The sequence below is a fragment of the Scleropages formosus genome, chromosome 2, assembly GCF_900964775.1.
Source record: "Scleropages formosus chromosome 2, fSclFor1.1, whole genome shotgun sequence".
Lineage (NCBI taxonomy): Eukaryota > Metazoa > Chordata > Actinopteri > Osteoglossiformes > Osteoglossidae > Scleropages > Scleropages formosus.
Genome location: NC_041807.1, coordinates 29,551,980 through 29,575,766, shown reverse-complemented (window position 1 = coordinate 29,575,766; position 23,787 = coordinate 29,551,980). Strand labels below are relative to the sequence as shown.

At 46.4% G+C, this 23,787-nt stretch overlaps 1 protein-coding gene across 2 annotated transcripts in view; it reads left to right on the top strand.

Moving 5' to 3' along the window:
• Positions 1–23,380, top strand: part of nol4lb (nucleolar protein 4-like b) — a 69,426-nt gene extending 46,046 nt beyond the window's left edge. For both annotated transcript variants that reach the window (XM_018756542.2, XM_029249939.1), the window contains 6 exons: positions 18,069–18,403; positions 19,721–19,900; positions 20,205–20,393; positions 21,256–21,375; positions 21,806–22,010; positions 22,606–23,380. In XM_018756542.2, coding sequence (XP_018612058.1) covers positions 18,069–18,403; positions 19,721–19,900; positions 20,205–20,393; positions 21,256–21,375; positions 21,806–22,010; positions 22,606–22,823 — 1,247 coding nt within the window. In that variant the 3' untranslated portion in view covers positions 22,824–23,380. The remainder of the gene's footprint in view (positions 1–18,068; positions 18,404–19,720; positions 19,901–20,204; positions 20,394–21,255; positions 21,376–21,805; positions 22,011–22,605) is intronic.
• The last annotated feature ends 407 nt before the right edge of the window (positions 23,381–23,787 follow it).

The window sequence follows — 23,787 nt, the reverse complement described above, 5'->3', positions numbered from 1 at the left end:
AGGGTGTGTGGCTTGAAACCAATGAGAGGGATTTTGCTCGTAATTCTTTTCATTTCCATGTAGACAATATTTCAGCGGGCAGCACCCACCTCAACATCCCCATCTCTGGTCATCTATTAAAATACCACCAGGCCATTAGTCCACTCGTGGATTCTTTACTTAGACCAAATAAGGGCCTGTTCTGTAACCTCAGTATCAGTATTGATATATTTGTATTGATAGTCAGCAGCAACGCCTCCCTCGGTACAGCGTCCTCCCTGTCCCAGTCTCTCTTCGGAGCACACCACATTGATTATTAACAACACTAGCCAGGCTTGTTGGGGGCGGGTGTGGCGATGTAGCGGGTTCAGCCAGTGCCCGCTGTGTCTGGGGTTCAAACCCTGCCTGGGGTGCCTTGCAACAGACTGGCGTCCCATCCAGGGTGTGTCCCCTCCTCGCCTTCACCCTGCGTCATGTGCTGCCAGGTAAGGCTCTGGCTCACCGCAACCCTATTCGGGACAAGCGGCTCTTGACGATGGTTAGCCACGCGAAGTACTAGGCTGTTTAAGTGTGGCTGCCTACCTCAGTATGTGTCTCTGAACAAGTTACACCTGACTAAAAAGATTAAGTTTTGTCCAGTGGAATGCTGCTTCTAAAGCCCTTGAATTGCATCTGTGAATGTTTAGCTGTATTTTTCTACTTAGGGGGAAATCATGTGTGTCATAGTTATTACTTGTCTTCACAGGCCGCGAGTGCCGTTCCCTTTGTTATTCATAATCAAATTCATCTGGTGGGAGACATTGCCCATTTTTTTCAGGGCCCTGGGAGGCGCTCAGGAGGCTGAGAGGATTTCATATGCCAACCCACAGGGAATGGAGTCCAGCCACCTGGTCACCTGTCCTAGTGTCACGTTCATTTAGAGCCATTTCTCTGTAGATCAGACCTTTGCTCCACAGCTCCCAGATGAAGCATCGCAGGTTTTCCTTTCTCTGCTTTCTTCCTTCCTGCGAGCTGCGGTGTCAGGTTTGAGTGCAAGCCGCACGGCGCCTCCTCGCACGTCGGGCCTGCATTGTGCATAGCTCGGCCCAAGGTTGCGAGTGGGAGCGGAGGCGTGCGGCGTTGAATTGGCCCGGCTCCCTCCGCCTCCATAGTCGGGCCCTTTGTGTGGCAGCAGCGTGGGCGTGGGGGAGGTGGAGGGTGGGGGTTGGGGGTGTGAGGGAAGCAAGGAGGAGGGGCTCCTGTGGATCCCCTTCACAGTATTGTCTTTCACCTTCCAAGGCCGGAGCCATTGATTGGCGCTACACCTCCAATGGTCATGGGGGGTGGGGGAGCGCAAAACTGACGCCAATGAGCGTCAGGTGATACAGGAGTGTGGGAGGGAGTTGTGTGAACGGTGACAAGCGACAATGGGTATGAGAATATAAGAGAAATACGTGAGGGATAGTGTGAGAGGGGCAAGTGGTGCGCAGTATAAGTACAAGACTGGCTGTGTGTGTGTGTGTGTGTGTGTGTGTGTGTGTGTGTGTGCACATGCATGAGTGGCGATTGTGTATGGGTCATACGTTTTGGGCTAGAGCGTGAGTTCTTTTTTTAAATATATTTACACAAAGGAAAAATCACAAATTAGACAGCATTTTACCATCAGATTCAAATTGTGTACATGAACGTAAGTACATGCGTTATATGAAAATACAGAGGAATATGTTTAATGATGTCTGTTTAGGATGCCATAATTGGGTTGCAAATCTCAGGATGAAAGGGAGAAAATGCATAATGGGATAATTAAATTATGTAAACCTCAGTAGATTGGGAGCATAATTTCAATTTATTTGGCTCCAGGCTTTTCACTCATGTCGACTTTCGATTCCCTTCACTAAGTCGGAGGTTGCACTTGAACTTCACGCTGCACACACACTAAGTAGTTAGGTTAAAGGGGAAGGCCAGACATCAACTGGTGACTTAAGGCTGAGTGGCGGCCGTCTTCCGGTCGCTGTAAGGCCCGGATGCTTGGTTATAGAAACGTGTACACATTACAAAAACAAACAGTCCTGAGTGATTTTCAATCACGCTTTAAAGTTTTAATTGTTTACCTGGGTCTTCCAATGGAAACAGGTGTATTTTCAGTCCCAGACTTTGACTGTTGCCATTGTTTTAAAACATACATAGTAAATGTAATAGACTTGTGCATTAAATGAAAACGCTGAGTTAATGTTGTTTTATGGATGTATGCAAACTGCCGAGTGCACGTTTTCCGTGGGGAAGCTGGAGGTCCGTACGGTACACGTTGATCGGAGACGACGAAGGCCAGGCTGGGTTGGTTCCTATCTTTAAGCAGTCCCCAAAAAATAAGACCGCAGGCAGTGCTGAGAGAGAGGCTTAATAAAGGGAATTAGCGCTAAATCAAACTGCAGGCGGGGTAAGCACAGAGCCGCGGAGCGTAATGAGGGAGAGAGGCTGAATATTAAACATGATGAAATCCTAATGACATTCCTTGGAGGAGTGCAGACGCAAAATGTCAGTGACCTAGATTGAGATCACCTTCCTGCTGAATCTTTCATGGGGAACAAAAATTGGAGCAAATTTAATTTACTGTAGTCAAGGGCTGAATGGTGTGGAATGGGGGTAGGGACACATATGCGTAGTATATGGAGAACAGTGGGGTGGGCGCCTTTTAAAAAATGAGGCAGTTTCTGGCCACCAGCTTTAACGCTTACATTATCCTTTAAGGGCTTTGCTGAAATTCTGAAGTAGTATTGGCAGAAATAAACATTCTTCTATTTCCACTTTTCAGTTTCTCACTAATGAGTCATTGAGGGACGAAAATTTTTAAGTTCTGTGAATTTAGCTGTGATTTCTTCCAGACGTTTACATTGTCCTTTGTTATGCGTATTGTCTCTATAGTTTAGTATATGGTTGAAACCATACAGATCGTTGCAGTTCTGTGTAGGTAGTGTAAAAGGTTGAATATTGTCATTCCGGAAGAAGGGGAGCCGGGGAGTTGGATAGTTGGACCCAATCACAGATTCTTTTATTAACAACAAAACCAAAGGGGCAGGCGAAAACAGAGGTCGGAAACAGGCGTGGGTCAGGCGATGAGCGAGCGGGGTTTTGTGGGATGAGACGAGGGACGTGGTCGAGAAGGAGCGACGAGGTCGGAAGCCAGAAAACCAAAAACGGGAGAGAATCGGGAACGCGAAGCACGGGTGAGTTGCGGTTGCTCTGAACAAGGTTCCGCAAGCAGGTGTGGGGTCCCAGTCTTTATACCGTGTCTCCTTGATGAGAGGCAGGTGCAGGTGTCGTGCACGTGACAAGTTTTTTCAAACAATGATCAGATCAGTTCAATAGTCAGAATTGGTTATCGTAAGACACCAACTCAGTTTCGCTTCTATAATTACTCTGTAATACTGAGATGTACGTCACTTTGGAGAAGAGTGTCTGCTAAATGAATAAATGTAACTGTAAATATAATACTGTATGGCTGCCTACCTGTACACACTCAGTTATTTCCAAACTATTATGTACCACACGCCTAACAAAGTGTTAACTTTCCCTGGGCTCTACTGATTTGTCCTCACAGTCGAAAGACAGGATTTTTCGTTAAACTGACTACTCGGAATTACCCATAGTGTGTGAATGTGTGCATATGTGTGTTATCTTACTCTGCTGCTGACATTAGGTTGTGGGTGACATCCCAACCTAATGGGATATGCTACAATAAAGTTGCACTTACACAAAAATGAATAAAACATGTAATACTAAACATGCTTATAAAAATATATTGTAATTACATATACTGTATAAATGTCCTATGAAAATAAATTCTTCTCGTGTTTCCCTGTGTGTTCATATGAGTTTCCCCCTACAGTCTGAAGACATGTATCATAGAATTATTGGTGGTTCTTAATGGTCAGTAGTGTGTGTGTGTGTGTGTGTGTGTGTGTGTGTGTGTGTTTGTTACATTGCTCCGCTGTATAAAAGAGTGAATGACTGCAGAGTTTATTGGTGTGTATCTAGCATGGTAATTTAGCTTTGAAAAAGGTGTCAGGTGAGTATTAGATTATTAAGTACTAGATAGTAATCATTGTAAGTTGCTTTAGAGAAAAGCAACTGCTAAATAATAAAATCTAAGTTTAAATGTCTCCCACCACTCACCTGTCACAAGTGCACAAAATCCAGATTTGGTCCTCATAAATGATAAGAAATGCCTCATAAGTCGAAGGACTGGTATAAGATGGAACTCCTTGTAAGGTCGAATTCTCGTAACTGGAATGGGAATCTCTCAGGGGATGACTATCTATGCTTGTTTAGCTGAGCGCTGAATGCAGACCTCCAGGTTGCTTGAAAGCCTAAAGCTCATTTTGCTGCTTAACATGGCAAGAGTTCAGAAGTGTGGTTTCCACGGGTATGAACGAGGATTGCAATTTTAGCGAAACTGAAAACGTGACTCGGTCTCTGTGGTCACGGCAAAGAGGGTGAAACGTGTTTGCCTGTGATCAGGTGTCTAGGGTGACAGACATGTTGGAACTTGAGCACGTTATCAAACCGTCACCTGATGGAACACATACTGGAAAAACAGTGACTAACGTATTATAGGTATCTTTCAACTCCTTGGCATCATCCCTAAATGTGGAAACCCAACATCAGGCTTCACAGCAATATCCAAACTTTTCCTTCGTTGGAAAAACAGAACTGGACTCTCGAGACGTTTTCGAAGTACGGACTGGTGCAGCGTGACTAGACATGGTCGCAGAATGGCGAGGCATGACATCCAAATCTTCCAGCAAGACCTAGGGGAGCTGACACTGGAAAAGCAAGTCCTCCAGGGACAGTAAATTGCACAGTCAGGTTAGTGAAGACTGACAGGTTACCCCAGCGCTGTTTTTATAGCGCATCCTTGAGCCAAGCGAAGGACCTCCCTGGGAGTTGACAGTTTAACTGTGGGAATCAAGCTTAGTCAGTAGCACTTATTTGTCAGGGAAAAGTGATGATGACATTTTTAGTACAAGAACTTGTCATATCAGATGCGTCTGTATTTCATGTTTGGAGCTGGATTGATTTAAATCCTGAATCTGCCCCTTGGCAAATTAAAGGAATTCGGTGTTTTTATCTCCTTCCAAGTGTTGCCCTGGTTGTGAAGTGTGTCTGCCAGTAATTTTGTGGAAAGGGTTTGCAGCGAGGTGCGTGACCCTATCCTCTCTATAACCCATAAGGCCAGATTCCCCCTAGCTCCTCAGCAGAGAACAGCAGGGACTTAGAGGTTTGGGTGTTGTGTACTTGGAGGATCAGTCAGAGTTCCTTGGCTGGGTTAAAAGGGCCTTGAAGGACAGATTAGACATATTAATGTTTCATGGCCAGTCATGTGCTTCAGCAACACCTGTCCATCTGTGGCTTGAGGGGTTTGGCACCAGTGTGACCTGACTCCTTGTAATAGGAGGTCACTCTCATCAGCTGGGATCTGCATATCTACACTGAATAACAACTGTCTGGCAGTACAGAAAACAGATCTTTCCTTTCTTTCAACCGCATATCTTGAAAAGTTCCTGCAAAACAATTAAAGCCGAACATTCAGGTGCAGCGTTACATGGCATTATCAATCACAATTTATTGAGTAATAAGCTGTTTATTATTTTCCAATCAAGTGAGGTTTTTTTCTCCCTGAGGAAATTTAAAAAAAAACAGAAATATGTCTTCAAAAAAGGGGGGTGCGGTGGCGCAGTGGGTTGGACCACGGTCCTGCTCTCTGGTGGGTTTGGGGTTCGAGTCCCGCTTGGGGTGCCTTGCGACGGGCTGGCGTCCCGTCCTGGGTATGTCCCCCTCCCCTTCTGGCCTTACGCCCTGTGTTACCGGGTAGGCTCCGGTTCCCCGTGACCCCGTATGGGACAAGCGGTTCTGAAAATGTGTGTGTGTGTGTGTCTTCAAAAAAACAAAAATTTTTGAATGCAGAAAAATTAAAATTAATTCCAGTAAAAACTGGTCTAGCAAAGTTTCTTGGAAAATAAAATTTGTATGAAGAATCAAGGTTTCTTTTCAGGAAGTACAAATGAAATCTGTTACAGATAGATGATAGAGGTTTGAGTTCGGCCACCACAGTCAAGAGACTGAATTGCTGGTGTCAGTATACAGACGTATGGACAGCTGTGGATGTGGAAACTGGAGACTGGACCAGAAGACTGTGTGAGGCTAATTCTGAGGATCCTGTCTCTGGATGGGTTCGTCACTCGCGTGTATGAGTGCAGTGTGCTCTAGAGTGGAAGGCAGAAAACGGAACAGAAAGTATGAGCATTTATTATTTCGTCATGTTTCCAGATAAGTAGATGTTGAATTCATGTAACAAAATCCAGAAGGGATTATTCAGGGTGGCACAGCAAGAGTGTGTAAAACAGTTTATGGAACCATCATGGAGACCCAAGGTAATTACAGCCCAATTATGACAAAACAGTTAATGGGTATTGTCGCAGCAATGATGGGGTGAAACCATTGACTCTAAAGAGGTACCTCTGGACAAACTTGCAATTGTTTATATCCATTTAAATCCTGAAGATGAAAAGCCACTATTTGTAAAGATGCATCACGAATATATGGTTAGGGAGTTGATTGATTAGAGCTGTACCAAGCTTCTTTGGAGTTGTTCATGCGATAAAACGTGCTTATGATGGTACCCAAGTACAGCTTAATGTAAACAGTATAAGCAGGATGGCTGGTAGGATAGTGGTCGCAGCTGCTGGCTTTGGACCCGGGTTGCAGGTTTGATTCCCGCTCTGCTGTAGTACCCTTGAGCAGAGTACTTATCCTAAATTGTTCCAGTAAAAATTACTCAGCTGTATAAATGGTTAAACAATTGCAATCTTAATATTGTAAGTTGCTTTGCAGAAAAGCACCAGTTAAATGAATAAATGTAATGAGTTTCTGTTCCAAAAGCCTACAGTTTGTCAGCTGTTCGTGGTCCTTTGAGGTTCCATGTGTCACTTATGTCCTCTGTGCCAGAGTAGTGGGGCCAGAGTACCCCAGAACAGAACCAGGGGAGGGAGGATGGGTATAATGTTTGTGTGACTAAACATGCCAGGTCCCTACTTCAGCTCCACAAACCCAGTACTATGGATTTATCCATGTTTGAACAGCATTCCCTTATAGTGAGCATTTATAGAGCTGCGCTGAGTCATGCTGTAAGAGTCCCGAGGTGTCTTTGTATTTTCTCAACCTCTTCTTCCTTCTCTCCTCTGGTTCTGGTTCTGTGTAAGACTGAATTTGCATGCTGGCCCTCCTATCATCTCTCTCCTGCTTGCATTGGTGAATTATACATCAGCCTTAAAGTGTATAATAAGAACGCCACGCCTGTGGATGAAAGTGATGAGTAGTGACATAGGCTCCGTTTTCATAATCGGGTATCCTCCTCACAGTGGCAGTCTTAGAACCTTCTTTCAGGGCTCTCTTTTTAATAATCTGTCCTTTTCCACGTTCTCCAGGGGAGGAGAGGGGGCTCTGTTTTCCGACTGAGGCATGTGATTATCCCTTCAGACTACATAGAACTTGGAGTATTATTTATTCTTCTTCATAAGTCTCAGCAGATGGCCCACATTTTAAGTTTGGATGTAGATGGTGTGGGGGGTGTGGTGGTGCGGCGGTGCAGTGGGTTTGACCAGGTCCTGCTCTCCGGTGGGTCAGGGGTTCGAGTCCCGCTTGGGGTGCCTTGCGACGGACTGGCATCCCGTCCTGGGTGTGTCCCTTCCAGCCTTACACTCTGTGCTGCCAGGTTAGGCTGCGACTCTGCATGGAACAAGTGGTTTCAGATGATGTGTGTGTGTGTGTGTGTGTGTGTAGATGGTGTGTCACCATCATTCTGGACTGTTTTATTAGCCAGATGAGTTCACAGACTGCAAGTGGCCCAAGCCACACTCTCAGCCCTGTAATGGAGGGGCTGTTAGGATTAATTTCCTGTCTCACACTCAGCTTGTCAAGGTTCACTGTTTGCCCCTTTATGGGTTCTTTGCAGCACTGTCGCGCCTAAATCGTAATAACGCACATATACACTCTATGCGTGTACATATATTTGAAAGCCATGAATATATATCAAGTGCGAGAGAAAACGCAGAGAATTAACCTTAGATTAAATTAACCTTGCTTCCTTGCGCTCACCTCTCATCTCCTTCTCCTCCATCTCTCATTTTGAGTTGCTCCCTTCCCCTTTGTGCACTGCTTCCCCTTCCTTCCTTCCCACTATTGGAGCAAGATGGTCCCTTTAACAAGGCACATGCATTTCGAGGCCCTTCCCCCCATCCCTCCTCCCTGTCCTCTTCTGCTCCTTCTCACCCTCTCTCTGCATCCCTTCTCTCTGCATCCCCTCCCTCTCCCCGTCCAAATCGGTTCAGAGGGTGGATTGCTTTGTTGGAGTCTCTTCCTTATTGTGCCTGCTGGTCGCATGCAACATGCCACAAAGTAGAGTAATAACACTTATTATCCATTGAAACAAAACCTGTCATGTTTAAGCTTGCGCACTGGGGAAAAGAGCGTTTTCAATGATCCTTGAAACGGGATGCAAGGGATGTATGATCCCTTATGCAGTGCTACACACAAAGTACAAGGAATTCCAGTTCACAGAATCTCTTCATAAATGTGAAAAATTATTGATGGTCTGGAAAAATCACAGCGAAGAGGACAAATGATGAGACATGTGATTACATCTGGTGGCTTGCAGTTCATGCTAGAGCGCACTTCTTTCTTTTACCCGTGTCTGATGGAATATTTATTCATATGGATTTAAAGAGAGTGGACTACTGGACTTCTTTAGCTGTGACTTTCTGTTCCTTTCCTCATTGTACCAAAGTAAGTTGCAATGATGCAAAGGATCATTGGGAGCAAACTCTCACTGGCCACCACAGAGGAAGAGAGTAACCCTCTCCATTGTCCTTGGTACACCATGGTACTCTTTGCTTCTCCATCTTTAGAGCCTTACTATAGTCTGTAAAGGAGTAAAAGATGACATTTAAGATGCAACGATTAAACACATCAAAAGCGGCAAGGGCATTTATATTTAAACTGCGTATGCGCTGCTTATGAATTTCTGCATAAATATGTGCTTGGGTGAACTTCGTACTGTCAAAGGTAAATTCGTAGTTATATTGATCCTTACGTGAGAGTAAAGATAAGGTTGAAAAGTTAACGGAAACTGATGGTCATCGGTTAGCATAGTGGTTAAGAACGTGGATATGGAGTCCAAAGGCTGCAAGCAGCTAATTGCCGTATTATGTATAGTGACCTTGGAGAAGTGCCATCTAATAGACAAAGTATTAAAACCAACAATGACGGTAAGAATAATCCTAAGTAATAATGGGAGAAGCCGTTCTCAGAGCGGTCTCTGTTGGAGGAGCCAGGCCAGTGTCGTCACTGTTGAGGTACACTGCCTTTGTGTATGTTATGTTAATGCGGCCATGTGAGTGTGCCGTGTGGGTGCAGGCACCACACACGGGCCCTCTGTGCGCAGCTGAATAAGCGCTCTCAGGCCGAGAGGCATGTGTCTGGCGAGCTTGTGATCCGCCATGCCCCAGTCTCTCGCCACTCATCTTCCTCTCTCCTCTCCTCCATCCTCTAACCAGACCACTAAATAGCCTTTTTGTCCCCACCCCCCACCCCCTCTTTTTTAGGAAGACAATAAAGTATTCAGCTGGGGGGAATTAGAAAGCCCCCTGTCCCATCCTCTCCTGTCCCCCCCCCCCCATCCCCCCGCTCCTCTGCGTACAGGCTGACACTCCCGCTGCATTCATCAGCACCACCACTGGCCCCATCTACACCACAGGGCAGTTTAGCTGTTCTCCTAAGACAAATTAGCAACAAGAAGGCCTTAAGAAAACATACACATGCTAATAAATGATTAAACGGGATCTGGATTAAAGGCTACTAGAACGCAGCGCAGCGTCCTCGCTGGGCCAGCTGTGAGGTGTCCCGTGTTTACTGTCGTATTTAATTCTCGCCGCGCTTGAATTGAACGACTGCCCAGATTTTGCACTTGAGCCTTTTTGCATGCTCACATGTGTAACGTCATGTGATGTCATGTGCTGGCATCCTCCTCTTTTCTGCTCCGTGTTGCCCTTCGAGATTAACCTGGCAGGGTGTTGCGTGCTGTTTGGGATGCTGTGGGAAGTATGGATGGTACAGCACAACATTTACATTGACATTCATTTATTCATTTAGCAGACGCTTTTGTCCAAAGCGACGTACATCTCAGCAGAAGTGCAATTTATGCATTACGTTAAGAGAAAGAGACATAGCTGCAGACATGTGACTCATACTGGGTTTGTACCCTGTACTCCATACTCACCTCCTCCACGCCCCTATTCCCCCACAGTCTGACCAGCACAAGGAGGCGATGCCGTATGCTGCGTGCCGCTTCAAACAATTGTCACGCTTTCCATGCTTCTCCCAGCCTCTGTTCTTTGTATTTTAGGAGACAAGAGTTCCTGCAGAATTCGGTACCTTCAGGAAGCTTTTTTCCATGCTACAGGTGAATTTAATCCCAGCTGCTATCATGTAAGAGGGCCTAGACCCCCAGCCCATAGGGGAAGGGGTTGTCCTGATGCTAGGTCCAGAGATGAACGACCCCGTGGGCGCTGTAAACCTTGCTGAAGCTGGGGCCCAGGAGAGACCATTGCAGGAGGCCAATTACAGTAAATGAGGAGAGTCGTGTCCTCTGCACAGTCCTTCTTTCAAAGGCTGTTTGCTTCTTCACGGAAAAGTGCACAAGAGGGCTGCGAATAATTGACTTTTTCCTTTATTAAAAATATTGCTTGAAGAAGCACCTCTCTAATTATCCTCCTTGCTTTGAACCCTCTCATTTCTTCTTCCTGACTGCAAATTTACTGACGTTCTTTTCTTAAATGGACTATCAGATAAGGTGGCATATTGACTTTTTTTTAAAGTGCATGCAAGTTGGAATAGTTTGGGGGCGTCAGTGTTTTCTGGTCAGGTGTACCATTTAATATTTGTGTGTGTGTGTGTGTGTGTGTGTGTGTGTGTGTGTGTGAGAGAGAGAGACAGGAGGGGAGAGAGAGAGGGAGGGAATGGAATTCACTATGAAAAACAGGGTTATCTCTGCTGGGGGCTATAAGGACAGGCCTTGTCAGTGAGAATAACACTAGAACACGCATGCACAAAAAGAGGTCTTGGTCTCCTTGTTTGCTACAGCAGCCTTCTTCACACTCAGTCACACTCTTTCTCATCTCGTTTCCCTGCCACACCCCTTCGTCTCAGCATCATCCCTCACCTCTTACCCTGGCTGTGCTCGCATGCCATTGGCTCCTCAGGAGGGGGGCGCGGATTTCCTGGAAGGGGGCCGGTAGCCAGTGGCTTGTTGCTATGGGGATGCCAGCCCTCACGCAGGCATCGGGAGCAGCTCGTGCCGCTTCTTACCAGGATAATCCATTGTAATCCCACGGAGGGGAGCCTGCACAGCCCCCCACCCTCACCGCCCTCGAGGGAGGCTGGGGAAGTGGAAGTGAAGGAATTAGCATCTGTTACTGCTTCTGCTCAGGTCAGCGCTGCTGTGGGTTGGGGGTCCTTCAAGTTGTCAGGATGCATTGAGGCTGCAAATGTAGAAGGACAGGGTTATACCACCATCCTGTGCCCAACACTGCTTACTGCCCAGGTTCTCACCGAATAGAGTCCAAACAGGATCATATTCAGTGGATGAACTCACAAGTACCTTTACTACAATACGTACGACTCTACAGTTGTGTATACCGGAAGTGCATTGAGTAAAGAAAGTGACAGTAGCAGCAAAATCACTACCTGGTGAGTATTGCTTTTGTTTTAGTAAGTCAGTATTGATCTGATGCCTGAAGGTTGCTTGCAGAGCTGTGTCTAGGTATGTCAGCACAGGTATGTGAATTGTCAGCTTGACCACAGTGTTGAGAAAAACTAAGCTGGAAGAGGCTGGTCAGTTAGTGTCTCGATCTGTCGTCTTCTCAGTGGTAGTTGGCTGAAGCAGAGTTGGCACGCTAATGGGATTACCAACGGGGTGTTGCTTCCTCCTGGGGACCCGTCAAAGCTGAAAGCCTGCCGCACACACACTAATAGTAGTTGAGGGACTTCCACGGTCTCCATTAGGCTTCGGAGGGCTGTGGCGAGAGGAGCTTTGCATCAGATTGAGAGCAGGAGGGTGAGCGAGAGAGAGAGACTTAAAGACGGAGAAGGAAGAGGAGGGCAGCCGAATTTGAGACTGCATAAAGTGTCTGAAAACAGCCATTAGGGCCCTCCTATCATAGGAGCCGAGAGCAGGGCCACATGAAGATGCTTATCGTATTTGTTTTAGCAGGGAATGGTTTAGCTCCTCAGAGGACAATGAACACAGCGTGTTTAGAGTGCTCGTAAATCTCGCGCACAAGTGCACCTACCAACCACCAAAAAACTCACAGGCCGGCCGTTTGTTCCCAAGGCTGTATTTTTTACATCGCAAGATTCATGCCTTGGTTCCTCTGATAGTGTCAGAGCGACCCGGTTGAACAAGGACTGGCTTCTCAAACCAGGTTGGAGCCAGTGCTGCAATAACGTTAAGGCTGGTTTGCTTACATGTATGGTTTAATTTATTGGCATGCTGTTACATTATAGAAACAATTTCCTTAATTATTGCAAAGGATAATCTGTTCACTTTATTTAGATCAATGAACACGACACAGTAACAATGGTGACATTGATTTATGCCGTCCTGTAAAATATAGAATGGCAGATTAAATTACAGATTAAATTATAGAGATTTAAATATGTATTTGTTACTGCAGACAGATTGAATTAGGTTTAACCGCAGGGTACACATGGGCCAATTTGTAATATGCTGCCGTTATAAACACTATTTCTGATTTTTATTATTATTGCTTAAATGCATTCGGAACTGGGTAGGTGCAACTGAATTGAACTGGCACAGCACGTATCTTGGTTAGAGCTGTTGCTTACAAGTGAAAGGGTATGGGTTCAAATCCCCACTCATTGCTCTAATAATGCTGATCAGAGTACTTGCCTTTAACTGATACACGACGAATATACAGCTGTACAGATGGGTAAATCATTATAAGGATGTAAGTGTACATACAACATTACTAAGTTGCTATGAATATGTCATGATTTTATTGACAAGGAGCTGATAGATTTAAGAGATCTCATTCAACACACACTGTAATGAAATAAGAAGAGTTTATGCCTAACACTTTGTGCTCCTGGTATCATCTCTGCTGTGGTAGAGCACAGTTTGGGGATGTCTAACGCACTCAGACTGAGTCATTAATGAGAATCTTTCCCCGGCACAGCAGCGAGAATTAAATAGTTCTCCGCGGCATGGCGCTGAGAACCGAACGTAGCGGGGCGGCGTGGAGTTGGGAAGGACGAGTCCTTCTCCGTGCCCTGTGTTTGCAGTGAGCTCCTTAGCAGCTCCCTCCCTGAGAACAACACAGTGCCACCATACACACACATAGAGCCTTAACCTTCTGCTTCAGCATTTTTGTTTGTGGTATGATGTGGGTGTGTGTACAGTAAGCCTGTCTTTCAGCAAAGCGACAAATGCCCCTGGCCCAGCACTACTCCAGCCCCCCCCCCCCCCCCCCCCCTCCAGCTTTTCCAGCCTGATAAACACTCCCATGCATCAAAGTGACACACAAGTTCCACAGGAGCCGGGCTCACAAAGAGCCGTGGGGAGATCTTGACAGCAGTTTTAGGAGGCAGACGTGAGAAGCAAGAGCAAAGAAGGGAGGGGTTCCAAGGTGTGTTTCGGGCATAAATGAGGGTGTTTATGGGCACTTTGGCGGGGGGGGGTGAGGGAGATGAAGGAGTTGGATCTACAGTGAATCAGCAAAGCCCCCATCGGAGAGGGGGAAGCAGCTGGACCTGTAAATGACTGAGAAAGTCTGACTGGTCCCAGGGGAGGAGCTGGTTAATTCAAGGTCAGTCATGAATTAAAAATCAACCAATTACGCGGCTTTCTGTTTGGAATTTGGTAATGACAGCGACGTGGGCATTCTGTATGATAATGGGAAGTTAACAGGCACCCTGAAAAAAAGATGCTGCGAGTTACCAAGCATCCAAGGGCGTCATGCCTCAGGGACTTCCGTCTCTCTCCGTGTGGGGCTCCCATGTACGGAAAGTACACGCAAAATGTACGGTAACACGGTGGTTTTATACAGCAGCACGGGCAGTGCAGACTGCTGTAAATATTGTGCATTTAGTGTTTTATCTTTTCTTCAGGTTCCAAACAATAAAATACTTAAACCATCAATCAGCTGTGGGCAGGTAATACTAGCCCACCTGTGCGTTTGGAGAGGGTGCCATGGTCAGGCAGAGGAGCAGAGAATGAGACAAAAACTTGAGAACAATGAATGTGATACTGCCTAAAATGTAATGCAGCACGACAGGCTGCAGTAGCAGGAAATTTTTACAAATGACCCGCTTATTTTTGCGCTGATACATTGTAGGAAAGGGTGAAAGGCACATGACTGAGAAGAGGGATTTTGAAGAATTTAGTTGCTGCTGATATGTTCGTACAAATACACTCGGGGGAAATCAGACCTAAATCAGAGTCCTGACAAGAAGATGTCACAGTTTCTTCATTTTCAACAAAGATCAACCAGGTGTGTTGCACACATCACGATGTCCTGTATAGACAAAGGCCATGAATGGCCAAGGTTTTTGTGTGTGAGCCCTTGAACAAGGCTGGCAGAGTGTCGTTTGCAGTTGTTTTAAGCAAAGTACTTGGTGTTGAGTTTGTGTGCTCTTGAAGGGCTGCATTTCAATCGAATAAAGTGAGTTTAACTAAAAGGATGATTATCTGTACTGACATCTTAATGAAGTCAAGGTGCTGTGTCTTGAAGTTGTTGAGGTGACTTTCCAAGTCATGATTGTTGAGCCTGTAGCCTTTTAGCAAGATGCCTTAGGCTATTTATTGAGTTCCCTGATGCCTAGTGTGTGTAAGAGAGAGAGCATATATTTTGCTAGGAGGCAATTTCAAGGGAGCAGTTCCCACAAATGTAGTAAATCCTGAAAAATGTTCTCTCAGATTAAAACGTCTCTTCATTAAAGTCGGTGTCATGTTTCTTTCTGGCTTTGAGCATATGTTCCCGTTGCTGGACTCAGGTTGTATGAGGGGGACACAGCCACACTCTTGGCCTCAGACATCTGTGTCACAGAACCTGGAGAGCTTCAGCAGGTTCAAAGGGTCCCAGAGTGGACCCTGGATGAGAGGACATGAAGCTGCCGGGCTTTCCTGACTCCCTTACGTTCAGCTGAAGACGAGGACCGAGACCATAGCGCGGTTCTCCCACCCGTTCTGCCTTTTCCTTTGCTGCTTCTTCAAAAAGGAATACGGATGACAGGAGCGCCTGCGAACACGCCGCATTCTTTCACCTTCATCCATAAATGCCTGACATGGAAGATATACTGTTTGTAATGTGCAGTGCGGTTTTGACATGTCATAAAAAGGCTTTTCATCTCTCAGTACGTTCACCTTTGGGATTTAGCTCGATTCCCTTGTTAAAGGGATGACGGAGTTCGCGGCGTTCGGTGCGAACTCCCGGTTTTCGCACGCCCCGTGCTTCTTTCTTTGCTCGTCCGCAGGGCGGCAGGACATGGGCTGCGGTTTCTGGGAGGGGGAGGGCTGGGCTCCTTTAAAAATCGGAGGGGAGGATGACTGATCCCCAGCAGAGCTGTGTGGTCTTCCTGAGGGGAGATTTGCGTAGATCTGCGCGGAGTTAAGCAGGCCTTACCCTGCACGCATGAATACTTTTTATACTCTAATAAATACACGGCTGCCCACCACTGCTGCTGCCACCGATGACTGTTCATTGGCCTCTCTCTCTCTCTCTCTCTCGCTCTCTCTTTCTCCCTCTCTCACCCTCCCCCCCCATGACCTGCTCTCTGCCTCTCTTCCCCCACACTCTGACCTCCTTCCTCATTCTCTGTATCTCTTGCAATGATCTGCTCCTGGCCTCTCCCCCTCCATCTCACGTGGGCTGACCTGCTCCCTGGCTTTCTCTCTCTCTCTCTCTCTCTCTCTCTCTCTCTCTCTCTCTCTCTCATCACTATCCTTCTCCTTATCTCACCCTCCGCTCTCTGTTTCCCCCCTCAGTAAATAAGAGAGCGGCGAGCGTCCTCCTCCCGCCTGCATTATAAGGCTTCTGGGCTGTACCCCGTGATGAATGTTTCAGAGTCTCTCCTTCCTCTTCGGCAGCGCATCCGGATTACTGTCCCTCCATAATTAAATTGGCATGACCGCGGAAAAGGGCAGCGAAGCCGAAGCAAGGCCGCAAATACGAAAAATAAATGTAATAAAAAGCATCGATAATGTAAATACTCATACTTATCTAGTACTGCTAAGTTTCAGGTGTTAACAGAGCTGCCGGTGAAATGCTTACCTCATTTCATTCTGGGCCAAAGGTAAACACGGTCAGTTTGCTTTCTCATCAGCTTTCCTCCTCTGAGCACCGAGCTGCTCCCTCACTGTCCTCCCTCTCCCCCCCTCGCGCTTTGGGGATGGCCTTGATGCTGTCCTTGGTGCGGATACACAGAGGTGGAGAAGAGCCCTCTCCCAGGGACCTCGGAGCAGCTGTGAGATTGGCTGGGCAGGCAGAAGATAAAAACGGCCATCCATCAGGGCGTGTCGCACACGTGGCGAAATACGGGACAACACACTTGTTAGTCGGTGTGACCGTTCCTGTTTCAGATGGGAAGGAGCACGGAAGAGGAATTCAGTTAGACCACCTCCCCATGTTGGTGGATGTGGAGGAGAGCATGTCTGCTCCGGGGGGAGATGGAGAACAAGGCTTGGGGAAGTGTTGTGACTCTGTATATTCATACATTTTCAGTATCTACAAAATAGTTTGTGCAGATAGTTTCTCTCCTCTACCTAGTTGTGACAGGAAGGACAAAGAATCTCAAATTCAGGCCATCAAAACAGTTGCAATATGAAATTGTATTTAAATACTTGTCTTTGGTGCTTTGTTTACAGATGTCCCTGCAGTGACCCACATACCTTATCTTGTTTTTATAGCAAGCTGGATTCTGACAGGGGGTGCGATGGCACAGTGGGTTTGGCTGGGGCCTGTTCTCGGGCGGGTCTGGGGTTCGAGTCCTGCATGGGGTGCCTTGCGATGGACTGGCGCCCCGTCCTAGGTGTGTCCCCTCCCCCTCCAGCCACACGCCCCGTGTTGCCGGGTTAGGCTCTGGTTTGCCACGACCCCAATTAGGACAGGCAGTTTCAGTCTGTGTGTGGATTCTTACATGAGCATAGCTGATCTAGTGCAATGCACATGGGTGCAGCTGCAGTGCCCTCCATAGGATTAAAACCCGTGACCCACTGGCGGTAAACCCGTTGCTGGTAATTGTGCTTGTTTTGCTTAACCGAAGAGCACCAGAGAGTACATCCCAGAGAAATGTGTGCATTTGTGCGTCTCACTCACTCTTTGCGATAATCGACGAGCTATACACTCACGAATAAGCAGCCTTTTACTGACAGCTGGCCCGGTTCCAGAATGGATCCATTTAATACACTGATGTACAGCCACGCTCCCCACACCAGGACAGCCTTCTGCCTGCACCACGCCTTTAACACTTCACTGAACTCACAGAATAACAATGTGCCCAGTGTCTACTGTGCATCACTGCTCCTTTTTGGAAACTCTTTTAACTGTGGACGGCGCCCTCTACTGTTATCTCCCGGCAACCATATCTGCACATGACGAGCATTTCAAATTAGAGCTGTGATTTTCTGTGACACCTCCTTTGACTGATGATATCCTGTTATTATTTCAGAGCTCAGGCCAGCAAAGAGATGAGGGTTGTGTTTTCTCTTGTGTGTGATGCAGGAGTGTGGCATATGCGTGATGTGATTGTCAAAATACAGATAGTGATGATCAAGCTACAATGCAATGATCACACATATTCTGAAGACTGTGCTGAAGTCAACAGCGATACTAATATTTGTTTAGATTTGTTACGATCGCAGTCGGATTCAAACAAATGCCGACGATGCCGGCAGTTCTGAAGGTCACACTTCATCAAGGCATTGATGGTCACGGCTCTCCAATCAATTTGACTATCTCTTGCTGTCTCTTCTTCCTCAGATGATTCTTCCTCAGAGAGTGGCAGTGGGAATGGAATGCACACCCTGACTACCCCATCAGCAGGGGGTGTGCCTGCGCCCGATAGAGGAAATGCAGGGCCTTACAGTGAGTTGAATGGCAACGGTGCGGTTGCTCCACTGGACTTCAGCACCACCTCCTCTTCTTCCTCTGAAGACCAGCAGCCCATCAACTTGAGCGAGCGGTTGCCTGGGGGACCGCTGTTAGGCCCCTTTCAGCCCGATCCCCCAGACGGCCTGCGCAGGAAGTACCCCAGCAAGCCCCTCCACCCCTCCGAGCTGCGGCTGGATCGTGACATCAGGGACTATAGCAACAAGGTGAGAGCAAAACGTGCGCACACATATATACGGGCATCGGTGCTTTGAGAATATTCTAAAGAATAGCCGTGCTGGAAAACTGTAGGGAGAACTCATGCTAAGTCAAGAAGGGAATAATCATATGCAAGCGATGCCTGTACAGTTGTTAACTCCTGTCATGCTATATATCCTGTTGCCTTTTTAACTGTATATTTGACCGGGACTGTGGAGCCGAACAATAGCTTCTCACTGAAGACAATAATTACAGACAGTGTCGGTGATCACATTTTTTAGCTCCAAGTTCATCTGCTTTCTGAATGCAAGAGCTGAGAAATTGGGAAAGTCGATCAGCATCATTATACTCATGCACTATTACACATTCTCTATAAATGAGGACAGGGAAGGTCTGCATGAGCTCCTAGTATTTGCATCAGGAAAAACGTAGCGTGGAACTGTGTCACAAGTTTGCTTTTTTTTCATATTGTACACACCAGTCAATCCCAGAATGCACCTGATGCCAGTAGGTGGCACCAGCTGGTGGAATCCCAACAGGTACATTATTTTAGATAGAATGATGTTGCGGAACTTCAGACGTAATGGCTTATTAAAAGGGATTTTGATAAAAGACACCTGTACCTCTTAAATAGCCTCCTAAAAGCAAGCTGATGAAATCTTTGCTTCGTATGGGGCCTGAATCTGAGATACTTTCCCCTTCCTGTCATGTTGGTTTGTAACTGAAAATTTTACTGAAGGTGATCTCCGGTTGGCTTTAACAGTGCTGCCGCCCAAGAAATGTGCTTGTCCCAAGTCCTCCACAAGTTGACAAAGGTGCCTGATAAGAGATGGCTTCGTGAGCCAGTGGGACAATGCTTATCGATTGAGTGTCGATGAAGGCCTGAAAAAACAGAAGGCTTTTAAAGAATTAAAAACGAGTATCTGAAACATCCTGGGGGAAAAAAATAAATAAATAAAAAGGAGTGACAATGAGAAGAATGGAAAGGTTATTGTGTGCGGTGATGAGCCGACTGGGCTTTGTGCGAGTGTGGGGTCACGGAAGGAGAAGGTGAAAAAAGATATATCGCAATGCTGCGAGGTGTGTGCGCGCAATATGAACTCACTAAACGTCCACCAACAATTTAAATCTCCAGGGACTGGCAACTTTTTTTATGGATGCAGTCCAGAATGGCCACGGAATCTGAGATTCCTGTGTGGTTTAGTTCTTTGCCCTCCTTCTTCTCAGAATTGTTTTTGCATATCTGAAACTACAGGTTAAAAAAACTCCTTCCCGTCATTTTGTGTCTTTGTTTGTGATTTGACCCTTTTTGTTTGCATGGACAGTCTCCGCCGTACAGCTCGGGAAGCTACGACTCCGTAAAGACAGAAGTCTGTGCCGAGGATCTGACCACGAGCCGTGTGCAGGCTGCAGACGAGGACGACGACGACCACGACGACCACGATGACAGTGACAAGATCAACGAGGCGGAAGGCGTGGACCCTGAAAGGTTAAAGGCCTTCAATGTAAGTAACACCCAGATCGTCCTGACGTCTGACCGGGTACCGCATCCATATCTGAACTGAGAAATGCAAGAAGCTGCAGTTGTCATGAGACGTAAGATGCTTCGCGCAGTTCTGTATTCCTGCCTTGAGCGCTGTCATTGCCTCGTTCAATACACCTTTCATCAGTTTGTGCCTGCAGCACGATCCGCAAACACATAAGCAAACTGTTTTCTTTATGCTCTCATTCACGCTCTGCCATCTGATCTCTCGTTCCTCCCTCTCTCTGTCCTCATCTCCCAATTTTGCCGCTTTGACCCCTGGCCAGATGTTTGTGAGGCTCTTTGTGGATGAGAACCTGGACCGCATGGTTCCCATATCCAAACAGCCCAAGGAGAAGATCCAGGCCATTATTGAGTCATGCAGCCGCCAGTTCCCCGAGTTCCAGGAGCGTGCCCGCAAGCGCATCCGCACCTACCTCAAGTCCTGCCGACGCATGAAGAAGAACGGCATGGAGGTACAACCTTCCTTCGCAACACCGTGTTTTTTTTCATTGAAGGGACATTTTGAAAAATGATAAAAACCCCTAAAAAAAACATCTTATAGAAATATCCCTACAAAACAAAGTACCTTTTTAAAAGTTTAGCCGGTTTTCCCAGTGTGGTTTGTTAAATGCTTTCTCGTGTTTTTGAATTGTCTCGTGGTGCAGCCAGGAGTGATTTACCATATAAAGTGGGAGTCAGTTTAAATTCCTCACAAAAACAGGAAAAAGGTGCATGTGTGCGTCTGTGCATGCAAAGGGGATGTATATAATGGAGCTTGTTATAGTCCACTCATCAGCCCATGCATCCTGTTGTTCCCTTAAGTTAGCTGTATTTTGCCAGATGTTCCCATTTCCCATGACGAAGGTGAGAAACAAGACAACCATGACAACAATGACACAGTTGTGCTGAGATTCAAGAATCCCAATTTATTAAAATTGCCCTGTTCACCATACTGGTCAAGGGTGAAAACATAACATCTGGGCAGTATGGTATGGAACATGATAGTTCTCAGTGGTTATTTTCACTCACCACCTCCATACTGAAAATGTCGGAAAAAACGCACAATTAGTATGATTTTCAGATGCTTTGATCCGAAGCAAACTACATGGCTTACCGTTTTAGTCTGTAGTCAATTGTCTTCTTTGTTTCTTTGTCTGATGTATTTGTTTCTCTGGCTTATGCCTGTGTTCAAGTGCTCTGTGTCACTGCGTGAGAAGAGCGCTCTGTGAGAATAAAAAGAATCCAAGTGAATTTTACACACAGCTATATAGATGTGTTCCTCGAACCTGCTGCTCCAATACTGAACTCCATGAGCCCTTTCTGGGCACCTTCTAGACGCGGCCAACACCTCCACATCTGACCTCTGCCATGGCCGAGAACATCCTCGCCGCTGCCTGCGAGAGCGAGAGCCGCAAAGCAGCCAAGAGAATGCGTATGGATGTCTACCAGACCCACGTGAGTCACTTCTGTGTGTGCTTCTGCTTTCGTGTAACTGCCCTTATTTATTATATGTTTACAAAACATCACAAATTGCCGGATTTGTATACGACGCACATTTATTTCATGATCTGTATTTCATCCAGCATTGTAATCATCGTATTTTATTTTGTGACCTTGTAAGCACTTGCTTTGTACTAACCCTAACACTTTAAGTTGCCTGGAACATAAGTATCACCTTGCTAGCTAACCAAATAGTAGAGCACATTTTGTCAAAAACAGTTTACAAGTACAGAAACTGCATTGATTTAAAACGGTAAGAGACAAATATTACAAAGAGCTGTTTCGACATGTTCGTCAGCTACACGGTCGGATGCTGAAAGGTGAAGGGAAAGCTAGCGAATATCATGGTGCGTGGGTCTCACCCCGTCCTGCTTCCTCTCCCCAGGATGAACAGATTGCACTAGACAAGCCAGGCTTGCGAGAGCCAGCCAGCCTGGCGCACTCGGCGTACTCCCTGGCTGCCTCGGCCTATTCCCAGGACCAGCTCTACATCAACGGTGGGCTCAACTACAGTTACCGTGGTTACGGGGGCCTAGGCGCCAGTATGCAACATCCCGTAACCCTGACAACCGGCACTGCGCAAAGCAATGGTGATTGCATGTTTCTTTATTTGGCAGGCAAAGTGATGGTGAATAGTTGAATCTTCAAGATGCGAACACTTCTGAGATGAAGGGTGCTCATGGCTTTTAGGCCATTTGTAGGTGAATATTTACAAACACGTTCACTGCACTGAGCAAGGATGTTACAGGAGCCGAACATTTTGTTGCTTCTCAAGAGAAGTTTTTTAAAACTCGTAGTCTATGACGTGAAATGGACTATGCGGAGGGAATATATATATATATATATGGGAAAACATTTTCTCACTGTGTAAATCATTTATTTCCATACCATTGTAGGACATTTTATTTAAGCTTATATGCAGAAAATTTCAATATTATGTAGCATGTTACACAGTGGACAAAATTTTCTGTAAATGCAGCTGGATATACGTTATTGACTCATTACGGTATAGATGCAAGTAAGATTATTTTAGTTTATACAAAAAGGTGCGGACTGATACAGGTGCTACATAAGAACCAGGTTTCGCAATACAAGTCGGCTGATAGACGTGTATGGATTTGTTAGTTCAGGACAACAATGGTGTTTCAGAATATTCATAAATGTGCCTGTGTGCTCTTACTTCAGGGCCAACTGACCTCAGCATGAAGTCTCTGGCTTCCAACTCCTCATCATCCAACTCCAACAGTCACGGCCGTAGCGGTGGCAGCGTGGCTGCGTCGTCACAGCTCAGTCCCACTGAGATCTCGGCGGTCAGACAGCTCATCGCTGGCTACCGCGAGTCGGCTGCCTTCCTCCTGCGCTCTGCGGACGAGCTGGAGAGTCTGATCCTGCAGCAGAACTGAGCTGGCCCTGCCCCTTGGCCCACCCCCTCTCCAGCTGTACCCCCCCCCCTGCAGTTTGCTCCACTACTAGTGCTCTTTCTCCTCACTGTCCTCAGCACCCATCCCCTGGGGGTGGGGTGTGCCCCTCCCTCATCCCGCAGTTTGGTGTTAGCGGCGAGAAAGAGCGAACGCACTACAGCCTCGGCGTGGGGCTGTATCGATACTGCAGAGGAGAGCGGCTGGAGGGCAGCTGCACTGCTTCTCCATTACTGTAAAAAAGAAGGAACTAGCTGAGACAGAAAGCAAGAGCTGTGATCAATCTACCTAGTGGAGCATGCTCTATGGCTGAATGTAGGGGAGCGCTTGCTGCTGGGATGGGAGGGGCTTGGCACTTTTGGCCCCACCCACTCCTGGGTAGTGGAGAGACAGTGCCAGTGAGATTAAACAGCACCCAATTGCCCTGAAAATAAAAAAAAAAAAAAAAGACAGACTGTGCTTAATCACCAACTACAACTGTTTCCTTAATGAAAAAATATTTTTAATTTAATTTGTATGCTTTAAGGGCCATCAATTTTTTTTTTTTTTTTTTTTTTTTTTTGTTCTGAAGATACAAAAAAATGGTGTGACTTGCTTAATGGCTCTAACTAGATGAAGACACTTTGAGCGGCATCTAAGGACATGGCAGAAAAAAGAAAGACAAGGAGAACTTGTTTGCTGTACATACAGTAAGTGCTGCGTTCTGAAGCACTTTCCCTCGTACCGACCTCACCTCCCCATTGAGTAATAAGGACTTTCCTCTCGGGAAGAAACGTAACTTATGCATACTGTATGAAAATGCCATTTTTTTCCTCACATGGAAATACCTCAGATTTGCTTTCTTTCCCTATATACACCTACTTTTACCCAGCTGAGCGAAAGCGAGAGTTTGAAAATAGCGCATTGATCCTTTTCCACAAGAGAAGTTCATTGAAGAACGGCCTCTTGC